We start from the raw sequence: 18,087 nt of genomic DNA, 5'->3' as shown, positions 1-18,087 counted from the left end.
ATAAATGCATAACATGCCAAAGGCTAACCCAGGTACCCATACTTCCCTCCCTCTACAGCCTTGGTCGGAATTTAGCTCCAGGTGACACAAGTCAATTGAGAACAGTGGTACATTTCACATAAAACATTCAAGAGATTATTCTCCCCAGCCATAGACCTTTTTGGAACACCATGATCATCTTTCAAAGGGTGCAATCAAGTCATTCAGCAATTTCCACCCCAGAAAGATCAGCCCTGATTGCTAAACAACGGTGTCATGATGACAAGTTGACCCTGCTTTGGCCTGAATAGACATAGTGGTTGCTGAAATCTCAACAGGATGAGAAGAGAAATGAATCTATATTCATTACTAGCTATGGCTGATTTTCTGCTGGGAGGGTTTTTGGTTGACAAACCACTCCGCTGAGTTACCCTTAAACTTGTCCAGCTTCACATACTTCTGTGTTCTTTGGTAGCATTTCATTTGTTTGCAAACCTAAAACAATACAAAAAATGCAACAAATTTCATGTAAAGCCTATATCAGTTGTTGGATGACTGTTATTATAAGCCTAAATGATGGCCTGCAACAAAACAATCGTTGCAATACCAAATAGGGGTATTTACTTTTTCCAGGAAAAAGAAAAAGCAGAAGAACTACCAGGTTCAATAGACAAGCATAAACCAGAAGCTGCTTATTCTTATAACATGAACACTGAATAATTTGACAGCATGATCAAAAGCCACTAACAAAGAGGTAAGAGACAACAGAAGTACATAATCACAAGAAAAAGCAGAAAAAAACATGCATACAGGCACTAAATGTTCATTCATCATTCACTCAAATTATATCTACAATATATTTGAAAAAGGTACCCTGGGTTTGAATAGTAAAACAATTACTGTAATTTACACAAGGATAGTATTACCACAGAAACTTACTGTTTAGGCCATTATTTCACTATAAAGAGCTCTCGGAAAAATACCGTTTGACAATCCAGCTGAGCTGCATATTAAGGCCATATTCATGGCCCACTATGCCACCACATCCAATTCATGATGATTCAAACTTGCAAGAAAAATGTCTCCTCTGACCCATATCTAGAAAACCTCAGTGGAGATAGCTAAGCAAGTAGGAAAATGGCTCTCAAGTACCAGTCATTCACCACTGTGCTATGGAGACACACAGGAAAATACCAAAAGTAATCATTATAAGATCTGGAGTCAAAGTTTTAGCCAACACTGTGTATCAAGAGCATGGAAAAAATATCCCCACCTTTTGACAACTGTCTTGTTACAATCTGTTAAATAAGACTAAAATTAACCAAAATATATTTGCACTGAGAGAACCTTATGTATCTAGAGAGTCTACATATGTCACTGCATATGCCAACATGATGGGTTCATTCAACAGCAAGTATTTTGCAAACAAATATCTTCCCATCATTCATTTTCTACGGTCTCTCCCAAAAACTGAAGGTAGGTCAAAAAATCTTGATCTCAAATCAAAAGTTTAATTTAATATGATCTCTTTACTTAGGTTCCCATTTATATGTTCCTTCTTTACTTTCTTTAATTTAAATGACTTGAATTGAATAGCAAAAATATATACTGCTTTTTAAATCAAGGTCTTACTCATTAATGTAATTTCAAATATCAGTAACATTCTCACAGGAAACATGACAGTTAGAAGACTCTTAAGCCCATTAAAAGAAGTACATCCCAAAGGGAAGTCTCATTAACACCTTCCTTGTGTGAATGATGGAATTCAATATTCCAAAACTAGGGCGACTCCAGCTTGAAGCATGGGTCATATTGTCAAACATCAACATTGTCCTGTATGTTGGATTTCTATTTTTAATACAGATGTGGAATGGTCCACATTTAACAGCGACAGCCCTCTCCTTAGAGGTGAGGAATGGAGATATAGATCCCTTCAGGCAAAGGAAACTGAACGTTGGTGAGAGCCCTGTTGAAAAATCAACTGCTTAAGCAGGTACTGACATGACTACCCTGACAAATTCTGTAAAGCTTTTCATCCCAAAAACTTTTCCAACAAGCATTCAACTAACTACTTTCAAACACATTAGGTTTACACTTGAGACAAAAAGGTCCATCTAGATAGATACAGTTTTATTGGACTAACTGGGAGTTTTTAGTACATTGGACTAGTATATTAAAACCATGGCTTAAATATGTTTCACCTAATATACAGTAAAAAGCCAGTTTTCCTCACAGTAACTTTAGACACTTGCTGCTCTGACACTGATGAGACCATGATGTAAATATAATTTTTCCTCCAGACAAGTAGAACAGCTGGATACCAACTCATTTGTGAAATGAGTTGTGGAAGTTTTCTCGGGAGTTGGCTGAAATAAAGAAGTTAGTTCAGGGAAGTTGGATAGACTTCCAAAGAAGAATTTAAAGACAGCAAAATAATTCCCCTGCCTCCAAATCATAAAATAATAGATTAAGTACAAACCTTCTTTATTCTGAACCAGAACAAAACAAGGTGCCAATAAAAGACTGCTCATCAGCTTAGTACTTTGTTCTGTATGACTTTAGAAGACTATGCTAAGGTTGTAATATAACACTCAAAGGAAAACTACATAAACAAAACATAAACTCTAGAATCTGCAGCAGTAATGTTGGTATTTAAGCTTCATGCCAATTTTGCCATTAGGAGATAAACAGTTGAAATGCTTCTCCTGGAATCTCAGGCACTGCTCTCCTCTATCAACCCACCTGCTCCTGCACCCAGGGAGACAATGGTCCATGCTCCAAAACCTCTTGAGTCTCTGGGAAGATGAAATGGCTATTTTCCAAGACTAGATACAGGAAAGAAAATGTGTTTTGCATTATTAATTTTATACATCTATACAAACACAGATTTACATCTGAGGGTGAGGTAGGCTTTGTCTGTATTACAAGGGTTTTGTTTGGTTCTGCCTTTTGGTCTAGCACAGTAGCTCTACCAGTTCTGCCCTTCTATACTGATGGGCTTCAAAGCTTCAACTCTTCTCTACTTCAAACAGAAGCTCTTCACTCAGGGACCTCAAAAAATTAACAAATCATCTTTATGTGACACACTGCAAGCACCTCTGCAACTAACAGTAAGTGTTTCTCAACCATAACTCAGGAATATGGATGGGAATACACAAGGCTTTTAATATTAGGTTGTACTGCACGGTTTAAACGTAATTTCATTACTTGATTATCCTTTTGTTAGCACTGGAGGTTACACCCACACCCCTTTCATAGATGGCTGTCCAGAAATTGATTCTGAGAATCAAGCATTTACAATGCTATTTATGGGTTTTAAATAGCCCTTTTCTTGAAAAAGAACACACTTTTCTTCCTCTATTACCTGTGAGGAGTAATAGCGCAAGAAAGGAGCAGGCCCTGGTTACTCAAGACAGCTGTCCCACGCACAAAATGCCCATCACCATGGCGTCACCCATCAAGTGTAACAAAGTAGTTACAATCAACAGCCAAAATCTGTCTCCTTGAGGAGGCTGACTCACAGCAACTCACAAACCCACATCAGTTTTAAGCTGAGCTTGTGCCTTCTGATAGAGCACAGGATGCAATACTGAAAAGCAGAAAGGGGATGGGTAGGAAGAATGGGACATGGCACAAACCATATAGCCTGCTTTGCTACACAGGCCTTTGTAATTGCCCAAACACCTCCTGTGTTTGTATAAACATTCTGTGGTTGGGGATTTGCACTCACCTCCCTTCTCCACAAGAAAAACAAACTAAACACAGTCATTAGCTTCAATAGCATCTGATTAGGTAAATAGGGTTTTCCGTTTCCATTAGTAGCTCATAAAGGCAGACACTAATATGAGCACCACTCAGGTCACTGCCCAGCTTTACAGTCAAGCCAAAACAGGTTCCACTGCAACAGCAAACGTGAGTCAAATTCACACAACTATGCTGTTACAGGCTACGGTAAGAACATTCAAGCCAAATCACTCAGACTTGCTCAAGCAGCTAATTAGAACTTCTCACAACAAATCCCATCAATATTTAAGAGATATCCAAAAATAAACAAGGGGTTTGGTTTGCTAGAACAGATTCTCCTACAAAGTATCTTGACATAGCACCCATTCACAAAGTTACAAGTGACGAAGTACAGTCTATAAGAGATACTAAATTTGGCTAGCAACCTGCTCATGATTGTAGTCTTGTTTCTGGGCCAGGAAAGCTTTATAGACTTTCTTGTCTTTCTTATCATGCACCCTCACCCTACTCCATCAGTCTTTGGTTGCCTCAGAAACCTGCCTTCAGAAATAACTTGAACCATACAACCTATTAGTAGCCACATGGAAATACAGCATGAAATCAGTCACTTTATTTAAACTGTCAAACATCCAGATGGTTAAAAAGTACCACGGGGCATGGCTTCAATAATAACCTCCTATGAGTCACCTAGAGAACACACTTCAGTCTTGACTTATTTTGAAGAAATGGACAAAGAATCAACATGAGAAAACAAGGCAGGATTAATATTACTTTGATTGCATCTACGTAGACACATAAATGTCCAAGAAAGTAATCTTTTACAGTAATTATTTGTAGCTTATTTTCCCTTCCCTGATATTAACAACTCAATGCAGAGACTGAGTATCTTCATCCCATGCTAGCTCCTTCAGAGGAATTCATTGAGGAAAAAAGGTTGGGTTCTTTTTCCTTTTAAGTATTTCTTCAAGCCATATTTTATGAATTGGTGCTTAATTATCTCAGACATTTAGATTACTGTTTTTACTTCAAGAAATCTAATTTGGTGGATGAAGAACATGAAAGCATAATTTTAATCAATCTCCCTTGAAACTTCTTAAAATAACACTAGCTGATGAATACTCACAAGATAGTAAGCTGTTTCCCTCTTGTCAACTGCATATATCTTTCTGAAATATTTGTTGGAATATCAATGACAAACCGTAATAACATAAAGGAAGTAAATATAGCTCAACTTACACTGCACTGAAAAATATTTCTAATCTCCTTTTTGTCACTCAAATCACACCTAGCTGTAATGATTTCCAAATGCTATGGTCTATCACCAGTGGCTTTCCCACAGAAGCAACATCAATCTAAAGAATGGGTTTAAAGCAAGGACATTCTTTCAACAGCCTACCAGAACTATCGAAGAATAGCATAGTAGGTCATTTATTTGAGCTGTAACCATGCGAGCCAAATTCATCAAGTTAAGAAAATACCTTCTTCAAGCATTAAATCCTAGAAATCATGGGACAGCATTCTGCCTATGGCCTTTGTCAACTTTTAATTATGTCATGTTACCAACAGACTGCCAAAGCAGAGTGCAACTGATAGCACACAGCATGTCTGAGTACAGCCTATTTTTAGCCTGCAATTCAATCAGCACTCTTACAATGGCAAGGATTAAAGTCCAAGACAGCCACGTTGCTGTATATAGGCCAATGCAATTACATGTTGAAACATGTTGAGAGAACGTGGTGGCAAACTGGAGTCAATGTTGGGAGAAGCAGCACCAGAAAGGCAGCTGCTTCATGGTAGCCAATCCCTTACTGGCAAAGCACACACTCCCATCTCGCCCATCGCTGTTAATAGACCACAAAGCAAAACATTAAAACAAATGACAGTTTTACCCCAATTCCTTGCAATGTGATTTAGCGCTTATGAAAGACAGACAACATTCTGGCAACCTTGAAAATCAATATCCTTCTACCTTCATTGGCAGCTGTTCAGATGCCTTTAGCTTTGCCAACGCTGAGCAGCCCCTTTCAATCCTGCCTAAGAATGCTGCCAACAAGGAGACAACTCTGTCCTCATCCTGTGCTCTCCTGAACTCTTGTGCTGAGGTAGCAGTTACAAAATTTGCAAGGATGCTTCTAAATATCTGTCTTTCCTAACACCAAAGAAAAATATTTTAAATTTTCAAGCCAAAATACTTTCACACATTCAAGTGCAAACTATTATTTAAAAATGTAACACTCTTGCTGGGTTTTTAATCTTCAGGAGTCACATTTTCAGGCTCTTCCCATCCAACTATACAGGCTTTAAAAAAGTTTTTGAAAAAAGAACCTTGCTGCGTAACAGACAGCATCAGACTTCAGACCTATAGGATCTAATGCTTTGAGGCTATCACAACAAAAAAAAGGTGACACCACAATGTAATCACTTATTCTCTAGGATATAGTTAAATGAGTCATCGAACAGTCAAGGCTTTCATACACTAAAACTGTGGCTGAATACTAATCAACGATGTGAGGAAGAGTACGGCTGTGTTCCATTACCACCTTCCCAGGACCATTAATCTTTTTTGATACAGCCTCTGAAAAGTAGCCTAAACAGTATCATCTTTATACAAACGACCATTAGGAAATACTTCCTTCAAACCCCTTGATGAGAGAGAGAAAAAGACTACAAGGAACACGTGCCTATTCTGAGGATTTTCAAGCTAAATGCACATATAAATTATGGGCACATCTAACTAGCAAAGAAAGAATTCTGTATCTTGAGATAATTCTCTCCATTATAACAAGCTTCCAGGTTTCAAACTTACTAAAGGTGGTCATTTCTCCAAAGGGGACATTTTTGAGTGTTGATCACATCTCTTTAGCAAACTGAAATGAAGGCACAAAAAAAACCAAATTCAGAGTCTCTGAATAATAAGTTCAGAAACTCAATGATATGGGCAAACCCTAGGCTTAACATAAATTCACATTCATAACTGGTGGCTTTTTCATCCACATTTCAAAACTAAGCAAAAAAAAAAAAAGATCCATTGAGAAGACAGAAAACGTAAAGGCATAATTCAGCAGCATCCAAACTGAGAAACCCATCTTAAGTCTCAGAAAGTATACTTCTTTAACTTCTGAAAGATGAGGATTTTCTTCCACCACTTTCCCCCACAACTCTCAGCTTTGTCAGAAAAATTACTTTTTTCTTCCCAAAGCTCAGTCCAGAAGAAGTGTAACTACAGTAATGCACACGTAAGGCAGAGTAACATCCAGTAAACCCACCATACAGTAGCTGAAACACTACTGCAGACAAATTGACTTTTTAATTAGGCTAAAAAAACCAACAATTGAAATCAGCATCTAAACAAGAACACTTTACTGTCTACAAGGCAAGTATAATAAATCTAAGTGCATTACTTCCAGTATTTCAAGCTCACTTCTGTGCAAAAATAAAGGGGACAAAACCAAGCAAAAATAATGAGGAATATTGTAGTATAAAATGAAAGCAGTACGTAAGACACTACAGGAATGATCAGCTCACAGGCAAACAAAACTGTGGATACCAAACCCGGAGAAGATGCATTTCTTTCTACCTTCTATAGTCACAGAAAAAACCACCTCATGTATTATAATCAAACCAGAACAAAAAAATTCACAGTAAGACGAGAGTCCTTTAACTGTGACCAGCAGTGATCACTGCAATACATTAATCATTTTGAATGCTAATGCAGGATAAATCAGTCATGTCTGTCTGAAATAAAATACCATGTTTCACTTATACACTGCTTTTCCACTTGTGAATGAAGCCTGCCTGCCTTACTTGTAGTCACTGGCATTACAGGCCGCTTGCGTTTATAACTGAAGCTTGAATCAATTAGTACCATGGTAGAGTACTTGAAAAAGAATGATGAAAACACTAAAAGAACACATGTAGAGACTGAAAAGCACAAACTGTAATTTAGCAGCACCTTTTCTTCCTCAGGAACAGAGGTTTTTTTAAAAACACCCGTTTTCAAATCACATTAAAATTTCCTATAAAGATGCCTAAAGGAAGGAGTTTGATGAAGTGTGCCTCATGAGGGGGACTTCAGAAATTCAGAAAGCCTTAGGACCAGCACAGTTTCACCCAGACATACATGAATCTGCATCTCCTTGGCACTCATCACTATCAAGCTTCCCAGTCCTTGCACCCTTTTGAAAGTGACCAACTTTAAAAAAAATAAAAAAACCCAAACCGAAACACAAAGAAAATCCTACAGATTCACTTACTATTTATACACAATAGTCAGACAAAGAGGTCCTTCCTGCCTATGAGGCAGGGCAGCACAGGCAAACCTCACAATTTCAGGAATCTGAAACAGGTATCCTTAATTCTCTGCCTGGCAAACCTGGAAGGGTCTTCCCTAACAGAGACACCAAGGCCTCCTATAAAGAGGGCAAAGGACTCAAGATTTTCACAAGCCAAGTCCTTCACAATGCTAGAGCTGAAGGGGAAAATAACAACCCTTTGTGTGTGGAGTCAAAGGTCATGCTCCAGGGCCAGATGCTGCAGAATGGTAATAAACAGAGCATAGATATGTAGTTTTTTCAAATTCTTCACTTCCCATAAAATGCCAAGTCTTTCCAAGTACTAGAAGTCTATTTATGTCTGCCCCATAGCTAGAATGGGTTCATCACCAGCAGTTGGAGAAAACTCAGAACTTTTATTCCACACTGACAAAAAACAGGGCATTTCACTAACACAGATGAGATTCCTGTTGGTTTCCTGATTGCATACTCCACTTTTCTTTCCTTGCAAGCCTTGCAGTAACGAAGTAAGAAAGCAGACACAATGTGCTTTTTCAACTATGCCTTTACCTGGCATATGACCCCTTAGATAAGGAACCTGGCTGGCACAGCTATAAGAGCTGCAAATGCCTTCTTTGCCAGCCCCCAAATAATACCAGGTGGTTCACACTGAACATGCAGAGAAACCCCACCAGACAGAGTCCAGGGACTTCATCTTCTCCTTGCCGATAACACAACCATCAAAAAAAGCCTAAACACAAAATCAACAGGCATCTCACCAGCAGCCGGAGCAGCTGCTTTACCTCTGATGCTGCTACTTGTGGCTGCAATAGTATATTTACAATTCTAAAGAAAACACTTATTTTCTCAATTTCACTTACAAAGACTGAAAGGCTCATTAGTAAATCTGAAGCAACTAGCTTCAAGGAACAGCACTGAAAGAGCCCTCATTTTTATTTTTTAACCAATATCAAAGTTACTTAAAATTGTATTTTTAACTGGCGCAGTCTGTAGCCTCTAAAAGAAAAGACAACACAGAAACCAAGATGAAGGTAAACTTTCTTTCTTTCCTAAATAGGGAAATAGAAGCTATCTGTAAGTGCATTTTATTCCAATATAATCACGCATGCTGTGTACAAGAGGAAAAGTGTATTGGTTTATCTGTATCACTACAGTTAAAGCAATACAACTGCACGAGATACAGCTTACTACTTCTGCAGCTGATGAACACAAAGCTTCAAGCTGTACACAATCCCCCGCTACAGCATGTAATCACACATACCTGACTTTACTTTGTATTACAACTTGTTTATTTACGCAGCTTCTTCTTATCATCCTAATATCAAGAGTTTAACTGTTAGTAAACACAAGACAACACTGTCCAAGTTTCATTTTTAGAAGTATATGTGCTTTGTCATAAAAGCCCCACTAGAACTACAACTAAAAGAAGACAAAGCTGCTTTTTCAGTCACCCCATCCTTTCTGTTCAGCCTAACGATCACTACCACGTAAAATGATGACCGATATGACCAAAAGATTAATAATAATACATTGCCCATGTTTAACGATAGCAACTAGGCATGAAGGACCAAAATTAGCAATTTTGCAGGTCTTTCTGGAATAAAATAAATAAATGTCCTCCTCACAAAATAGATAGAGGGTCAGTTGAGAAGTGTGACTTCCAAAGTCAAGTAGTCATACTGAAAGTAAAGGAAAAGGTCTCTAAGCCTTTTTTTTTTACATTTCTTTTTATTATTTTAAAGCATCCTTAAAATGCTGGGAATGACAGAATTGCTTCCTTTTAACTGTTTGGAATTGGAAACTGCAATGTATTTTTGTTGTACATACGTGTTAAGCTGATTACATGGACAGTGAACTTTCAAATTTTGCTCACCTTTACTTCAACAGTTCCATATGCCAGATGGTTGCAGATGTTTCTAGCTAGCTGGGCCTACTAGAAAGCTCACTGCTTACTATTGTTCCAACTTGCTCCACTGCTAAAAATATGTAACAACATTCCTTGCTGTCTTATTAATAACTGTAATACAATATAAAGTTAATATAACACAATCCAGGTTGTGTGGAAAGTGATGACAGACGTTTAAGTAGCTGGCACTCTTTCCTCTGAGCTGGTAATGAAGTAATATCTTAGCACATGAGTACAGCCTACTGAAACAGCACTTACCAAAGGAGCTGTATAGCCCCAGCCCAGACCACTTGGGGTCACTGAAAAATATAAAACACCTTTTGAAAGAGTAGAGGTACCAACCTGTCCTGGCTGAATTCCAGACAGAGAAGTGGACTGCAAAACCAAGCAGGGTTGTCATAAGTGATAATGTGATGGATGGGTGAGTTACAGCACAGCTGCCTTGCATATATTTGCACAAAGGTTGTAACGCTCATCGTCACAACCCAGTGAGTGAGATCAGACAGAAGGAAAAGGGACTGTCATTTACACCCTAATACTGGAGAGGTAGGATGGCTGTGGACACACTAGGAAAACTCTTCTTAAACATTGTGAGAACTTTTGTTCTTATTTAGAACAACACAGGAAGAAGAGGAGATTGCAATATGCCAAGTCCCACATCTCTGACTATTCCTTCACCAACATAGATATGAACTTCAGTCATCTTAAGTTTCTTGCTCAGTAAATCCACTAGTAATTTTCACACAAGAAGAATTTGGATGAAATAAGGTATCTATGCACTGGTTTTGAGAGAAAACATCAAAATTTGCAAAACTTGCAAGTACGAGATTTGTCATAGGATAACACCAAGGCTGGACTTCTTCCTAATTATCACCTTTCTTTGATTAAGAGCCTCCAGGAAACACAGGGTGATGTGAGTTTCCAGAGGCTGCATCTGACCAATCACTGATTTAAAAATTAAGTGGAATCCTGAGAACTACCAGCACACTCACTATTATTCTTGACACAGAGCTCCACGAAGACACTTGAGCTGTGATCAGCCAAACTGAGTGACTTGCAAGAGAGGTGTCAAAGTCAGGAATCTCTGGGATAGATCTGTGCTCTTGCTTTTACAACACAGCTTTTAAGACTAGATCAAACAACTGAACTGAACTACAACTTGTCCAAACCGTAACTTGTCAGAAGAACCTTGCAAGAACTTCAAAGGCATCTTACCTTAAACTGCCAGAGGTAAAGCCCAGCATTTGACAATTACTTTGTATCTGTTCTACAGGTACTTCTTCTCCTTTGAAGGCCCACACGGCAGAAGACAGTACGCTGTTGGGAGACTGAGAAGCTTTTCACAGTTGTGCTTTAGGGCGGGTGTTTATACTCCCCCAAAAAAGTGTGCTTCACACAGGACTCTGATGCAGCTTGTGCTGTCAAGTCAGGAGACAGAGCAGTATCCTACCCTCTCTGCCCTCATAAATAATTGCCTATAAAATTCAAGCACACGTGACTGCTACAGGGTCAATCTCTTGAAGCACAGGAATTTGTCAGCTCCAGAAATACTTGACTAGGGTAGGAATACTTTGGAAACCTGTTGGAAACAACCATTGTGTTAAATTCCCTCTTCTCTCAAAGGATGAAAAAAGGCTGATGTCCACCTGCCTCAGGGAGAACATGAAAGACCTATGTGTCTTGACAGCTCTCAACTAAAATATTTCCCAGTCCTCAGCAGCGACACTTGCAGAAGATATCAGCCAGTTTCCCCTAAGTGTGGGTTCATTTTCCCTAGTTTCCATCTTCTGTTCTTCAGGTCCTATTAATGACATAATGGACTAACCCAAAGATGCTCTCTCCGGAGAACAGCTGCTCTATTTACCAGTACCTCCATCAGGATCAGGATCCAAACCATACTTTCTTCTTTTTATGTCTAGCCTCTACATTATTACTTAATGCCAAGGAAACCCAGGGAAGAGGAGCCAGCTGGTAGGTTTACTGCTCTCAGAAAACCTGACACCGCTGCCAGGATATAGCCTGGCACAGAGTTCAATGCCAGAGCTGAGCTCCATGCCAGGACACAACCAGTGGAACAACCCCTGCTATCAGTTTACATCACACCATGCCTCAGAGTGAGCCCTGACTTTAATGCAGGGCTAAATCACAGCAGCTGAAGACGGAAATGTGGATGGCTTCTTTATGAATGAAACTCTTCAATCCCTCTAGTGCTCACCGGATTTATTTGCTTATACCACTGTTTTCTGAACTACACTGTTCCTAATTACAAACTCTTGAACAGATTTAAACACAGTAGTTGTCTCCAGTTTTCTCAGAGGGAGCAAGAGGTCAAAACAATTATCCTTATGACACTATAACTCTCCATCATCACCACCAGTACACCAAATGCATGGAAAGGGTTTTTTTTCGTTGCTTTCCATTGTCACACAAAGTATATAAATTACGTTTTCTTGATAAATTAGGCAGCGTGATGTCTTATATTATTGTAAAGATGTATTTCTTACAGAGCTGCCCCAACACTGAAGACTACTGTGGCATGTGAAAACAGACTATGGCAACATACTTTGCATGCTGTAATTATGTGAATAAGTTATAATGAAGAAGATTTCTAAAAAAAGCACACCACTTGACATCGGCCATGTATATATAGCTGCTCTCCTGAGCGACCCTATGTCAGCAAGTCATAAGTATCAAGTAACTCAAAGCAATTCAAAACCAACAAACCCAATGTACCAAATTAGATTCAAAGAGCATTATTGGCACTGGGCCTGAACCACAAATTTAGACCCAGTTTTAATTTTTCCAAGGTTCACAGAAATGGGCAAAAGGGACATCTGAAATCAGAGTCCAAACTAGATCCAGTTCTACTTCATACAACAAACAGTAAGAGTGACCTAAAATCCTCATAAACAATAAAAGCCAAATTCAAAATGGCACCTTAGGCAGCCAAATCTACGTAGCCAACCCACAAAAGCTCTGCAACGTGGCGTAGTTACTCAGCAAGAATTTGTAGATGTGGCTAAAAATACTGTAACAGAATTTATGGTACTTCATTGCATTGTCAACTAGGATGGTGTGTTATCATCTAGAACCAAATCACTCACAACCATGGAGGATGGCTGAAACAAGCATTCCTGATGGCAGTGCCCTGCCCCATGAGGCTCAGTGTGCACACCAGACAGAACTGAGCACAACCCAATGAACAGCAAGCTGCAGTAGAGAAAGGTATGTGCACAGAGAGAAGCAGGGAAAAAAAGATGAGGGAGAAGGATACAATTCGGCACCCAATTCCAAGTGAAAGAAAGATTGCAGACACTCTTCTTAGCAGTTTTCCCTATCAACCAGCTTAGGTGCTCCACATTATTCAGGGTAGTTAAAGACCATCCCAGACATTATGCTTGGAACTCAGTTTCTTAACTTCCTTGTGAACCTCCATAAGGATCTAAAAACATTGCTGCTCAGAAGACAATTTGTAGATCTAGACTCAAGTAAAATTGTAAGTTTAAAGACAAAAAACAGTAAAAACAACATGTGAAATTGAGCTGTACTTTCAAAGAACTAGATTGAAGAAATCCTGCCCTTTGGAGTCAAGCTAGAACATCTGTTGGTTGCAAAAAAGCTACTAATGACATACTAAGACAGGTCTTAATGTCAAAGCATTTTTCGTTTACTTTTTAAATGGTTTTCTTAATAATTGTCTGTAATGTTTAACTTACAATGATTTGCAATATACAAGCTGTTTTACTAACTACAAAAATACCACCGTCACCACACTGTCGTCATTACCAATTTCAAGACAGCAATGGCGAAATCTGACCCCACTGAAGTGAGCTGGATTCCTGCTACTGACTTCATCCTCTCAAGTACATCCCACAGCAGCACATCATCTACAAGATGTGCAAATCATCCAGTGATGTGAAGGCAACAAGCTGGCAGCTCTGTTCAGAGAGTAAGTCAATGTTCATCTAAGTCAAGAGATGGCAACTTAAAACTTGCTGGATAAAAACCTAGAACTGATCATTCAAACCTGCTAGCAAAAAGGCCAACAGTTTATAAGACTTCAGAAATTATTTAGACATTGATGTTCCTAAGCATTTCATCACTATCATAGGAAGGCTTGGGTTGGAAGAGACCTTAAAGTTCCAACTCTCCTGCCATGGGCAGGGACACCATTTGAGCTAGAAACTCCTAGGTCTGCTTCAAGATATTTTGCACTGGTCACCGTGATGATACTAAATGGACCATCAATCCATTAGCTCACTAATTTTCAAAGTAATAAATCAATCAAACCTCTGATGTGTCAATGTGAACCGACACCTGAATTTCAACCTATGCTCTGCTTTGACAGCTGCATTCCTCTGGGATCACAGAGTTTGCCCTGATCTCTGGGTGAAATGGAGCAAAATTCTTCTCATTAGTCAACTAATGTGGTGTACTTCTACTGACCAGTGAATACAGTCTTGAGGAAAAGCTGCAGAAAGAATATGCCCACCTCCCAAAAAGAAAACAGAAGAAAGCAACACAGATCAGTTTAATTTACAGAATTATGGGCACAAAGATGTAATGCCAAACACAGAAATGCTGCCCTAATTGCAAGTGCAAACAAGGAAATATGCTTTCCTTATAATGAATAAAGGTAAACAAGTCTAATCAACACTTCAGGCTTTTTTTTACCTTGTACAAGCCAAGAGATAGCGAAGAAACATAGTTAAGGAGCTTTAGAAAGAGGCAGTGGCTCTGCAAACACAAAGGTAACTGTAACCATGTAAGCAGATTTCAATGAGCCTGCCTACACCCTCACAACAGAAACAAAATATTTGGGAGAGCCAGAACCTCAGATTAACAAATCACTGGGCCAGGACTTGACTCTAGCAGAGCAGCTATCTTTCAATAGCCGGCTTTACACCACCTCTAGGAACACAGGCCATCTCTCACCCAAAGTTTGCAAGTCCACTTTCCAAACATTAATTAAACTTGAGAAACGCTGCATGCAGAAAGACTGGGCAGGAGTTAAGCATATAAAAGTGGTCATGGATTTTGGACGGTTCCTAAAACACTAAACCAAGTTGGTGGTGGTGTTAGTATATAAAGTTATAAAAAATTGCCAGGAAAGTATTCAAAGCAAAGCAAAACATAAGGCAGTGAAAATGAGGTTGAATTAACGCTAAATCCAGATTTTAAACTATCTATTTACTTCATCAGGTGTCAGAATCTGCCTTTCTTTTAATTAGCTCTAACTCCAAAAAAAAAGCCTCCCTTGAAAACAATGGGACCACTCTCTGAATTGGGGACAACTGAGCCCATGAAAACAGAATTGACCCAGCACACCAAGAGCTTCCAAAGTTTTTGTGCTTTAGGCAGAGCTCTGTTCACTGGATGCTGTATCCTTGGAAACTATTATGCAAGGAAGCCGTTCTACAAATGCAAAACTTCTGTCTGCTACATGAGCTTTTCTCTGAAATACTTTTATGGGGTTTTGGATATCCTTAAATCTAAGGGGACACACAGCCCTTTGTCATCTTCCCGCAGGCTCCCATGAGCATAATACAACAAGTGATGTTAAGAGAGTATTTTCCTCCCACTTCATCACAGAGCAAATAAAAGTTTTACAACTTTTACTTTGTAGGAAAAAAAAAAAAAAGTGGGCATTTTTTCCTTTCTTCTTTGGTGCACTCTGCAGAACTAATGTGCAGATACGAGATAATAATGAAAGGACATTATTATTATGTCAATCAATGGCATTGCTTTGAAAACTAAAAATTCAAGGCTAAAGCTCGGGTGCCTAACTTCAAGGACAGAGCTACAGATGCCAGCACATGTATTAGAAGAAGCATGCAAGAAGAGATAGGTAAGACAAGGGCCATGCTGCAGTTCTTCGCAAGAGGGACTAACAGCACCGATTGTTTCAAGGGCAGCAGACACTGCTATTTTTACCAAAGCCCCGGCTGGAAGTGCCTGGCTCATTAAACCTCACCACGGCAAAGCCCGGGTCCTGCCGGCGCGGCCGTGCTCGGCGCAGCCCGCCTGGCCCGACACACCACCTTACCCGCAGTATCCCCAGGTACCCAGACAACGCTAGCGAAGGACAGGCACCGAGTACTTGATACCCAACTTGGGCTTTGGTTTGATGAGGATTTTCTTCTCCTGGGGAAAGCGTGAGGCAGCTACAGCTAAAGCAGAGACTGTAGCTGCCCTTGAGGGCGTTTGGGAACACAGGAGAGCAGCAGACGAAACCCCTCCGCCGTCTCCCGGGGCCTCTCCCCAGGACTTACGGACACGCCGATACTGCCGGGACGAGGAATAGCGCTGGCGGGGGCACGGGAGCCGGCGGGGCAGCCCCGCCGCCGGGCGCGGAGCCCGGGCTGCCGCCCCGCAGGGGCCGGGGGCCGCCCGCCGGCCTCTGCTCCCCGCTGCCGGGCTCTTGCGGGGAGGCCGCTGCCCTTCGCCCGGCGCCCCCCCCGCCCTCACAGCCCCCTGCCCTCCCCCGGTACCTTCTGCGGGGCGCGGAGGAGGCGGTGCACCCCGGCCAGCTGGGTGGCGAGCGGGATGTCCTCCCGGAAGGTGTAAAGCGGCGGCCGGGTGGGCTCGGGGAAGTTGGTGCTGTTGAAGGGGTCGGTGTCATCCAGCAGCTGCACCCGGCATACCAGCGTGGCCATGGCGCATCCATCCACCGCCGCGGCCGGGCGCGGGCGGGGAGCGGCACCCCGAAGTCACCGGCACCGAGGTGCTGCCTGCGCGCCCGCCGCCGGCTGCGAGCGGCACTCCCTTCCCCGGCGCAGGCTGGCCGGCAGCCTCTCCCCCCGGCTCCCCGAGCGAGCGCCGGCCGCCTCACAGCCGCCGCGCCTCGGGGAGGCGGCCCATGGCCCCTTCCCCGCCGGGATCCACGAGTGCGAGCGCGCTTCAGGCCGAGAGAGGAGGAGGCGGCGCCGGAGCCGCGGGACGCGGGCAGAGCAGCGGCGGCAGCAGCAGCAGCTCCCCCATTCCCGGCCGCTGCGCGCCGAGCGGGCAGCGGGAATGCCGCGGCCGGCACGGGCACCCGCCAGCGCCGCGCGCAGGACCGGCAGCGCCCCCGCGTGGCCGCGCGGCGCCGCCCCTCCTCCCCCGACCCGAGGAGACCTCCCCGCGCCCGGCGCGGGAACGGAGAACGGCCGGGATAGCCCCCGCCTCCGCCGCCCGGCCCGGGGGAGAGACACAGGCACGGAGAGGGAGTGAGGGAGAGCGGGCGAGCGGGCCCGCCAGCCGCGCCCTCTGCACCACCCTTGGCTCCCGGCAAAAGGGTGCGTGCACTGAGCTGGGTATCGCTGTCACAAACATCCCAGATGTCCCAAATCTTCAGTGTAGTATTTACCCCGTTCCAAACAGAAGCTTTAAATAATACCTGCTTAACCAAAAAAAAAAAAAAAAAAAAAAAAAAAAAAAAAAAAAGTTTTAGAAACTGACCTGAAACCTCGGTATTCGACGCAAGATCGTTTTTCAGTATTTGTACAAAATCCTTTCTGCCATTAGAGTTATGCACTCTAGAGCATAGGGCCTGGGCAGACTTCCCACCCCACACAGGAGACTGTCTGTCTTTGCATCTTGGCTCTCTCTTGCCTTAGGGCTGCTCTTTCCTTCTTTCAGGGGAAAGTGGGGACAAAATGCCAAGCCCCAGAGCACTTTGTGCTCTTCGAGGTGAATCTGCGCTCTGTCACCCTGTCTGCAACCTCATTGCTGGGCATTCAGGATGCACACCCTGGTCTTCACTCTTGGGGGCCTGGGGTGCAGGAAAAGAGCCATGAAATAAGTCACAGGTGAAATACAGAGAATGAAGGGTCTCGCTGTCCTGGGGGAATGGCTGCATTTGAAAAGGCTGAGCATCGGCCCAAGGGGATGCACCGTGCTTTAAAGCCGTGGTTCATAACCTTGCATCCTTCACAGACTGGGCTGTGGGGCAAGATCTGTAGCACTGTGAGAACTGGGGGATTTACCACAGAAGTGTGTCTTAGGCAAGAAAGTATGACCTGTAGATCATAGTGTTTTCATGAAGCAACAGTTTCCTCCCAAAAGGATTACTGGCTCGGGAGTATTTGTCAGAACTGAGGTGAAAGGGGATTTCTGTCCACATGTGTCCTGTCCTTCTCTTTCTGTTATTTGTGAGACTAACTTGTCATGATTCAGCTTTGCCAG

General features: G+C 42.0%; 1 protein-coding gene across 14 annotated transcripts in view; it reads right to left on the bottom strand.

Annotated features, from left to right (window-relative positions):
- The window catches only part of FHOD3 (formin homology 2 domain containing 3), a 377,773-nt gene extending 360,830 nt beyond the window's left edge, over window positions 1-16,943 (bottom strand). For 5 of the 14 annotated variants that reach the window (XM_039572720.1, XM_039548148.1, XM_039548141.1 and 2 more), the window contains exon 1: window positions 16,413-16,943. In XM_039572720.1, coding sequence (XP_039428654.1) covers window positions 16,413-16,577 — 165 coding nt within the window. In that variant the 5' untranslated portion in view covers window positions 16,578-16,943. The remainder of the gene's footprint in view (window positions 1-16,412) is intronic. The other 9 variants (XM_039548143.1, XM_039572721.1, XM_039548147.1 and 6 more) reach the window with 3 other exon arrangements.
- Window positions 16,944-18,087: the final 1,144 nt, after the last annotated feature.

This window comes from Corvus cornix, chromosome 2 (assembly GCF_000738735.6).
Source record: "Corvus cornix cornix isolate S_Up_H32 chromosome 2, ASM73873v5, whole genome shotgun sequence".
NCBI lineage: Eukaryota > Metazoa > Chordata > Aves > Passeriformes > Corvidae > Corvus > Corvus cornix.
This window is presented reverse-complemented; position numbering and strand designations above follow the sequence as displayed.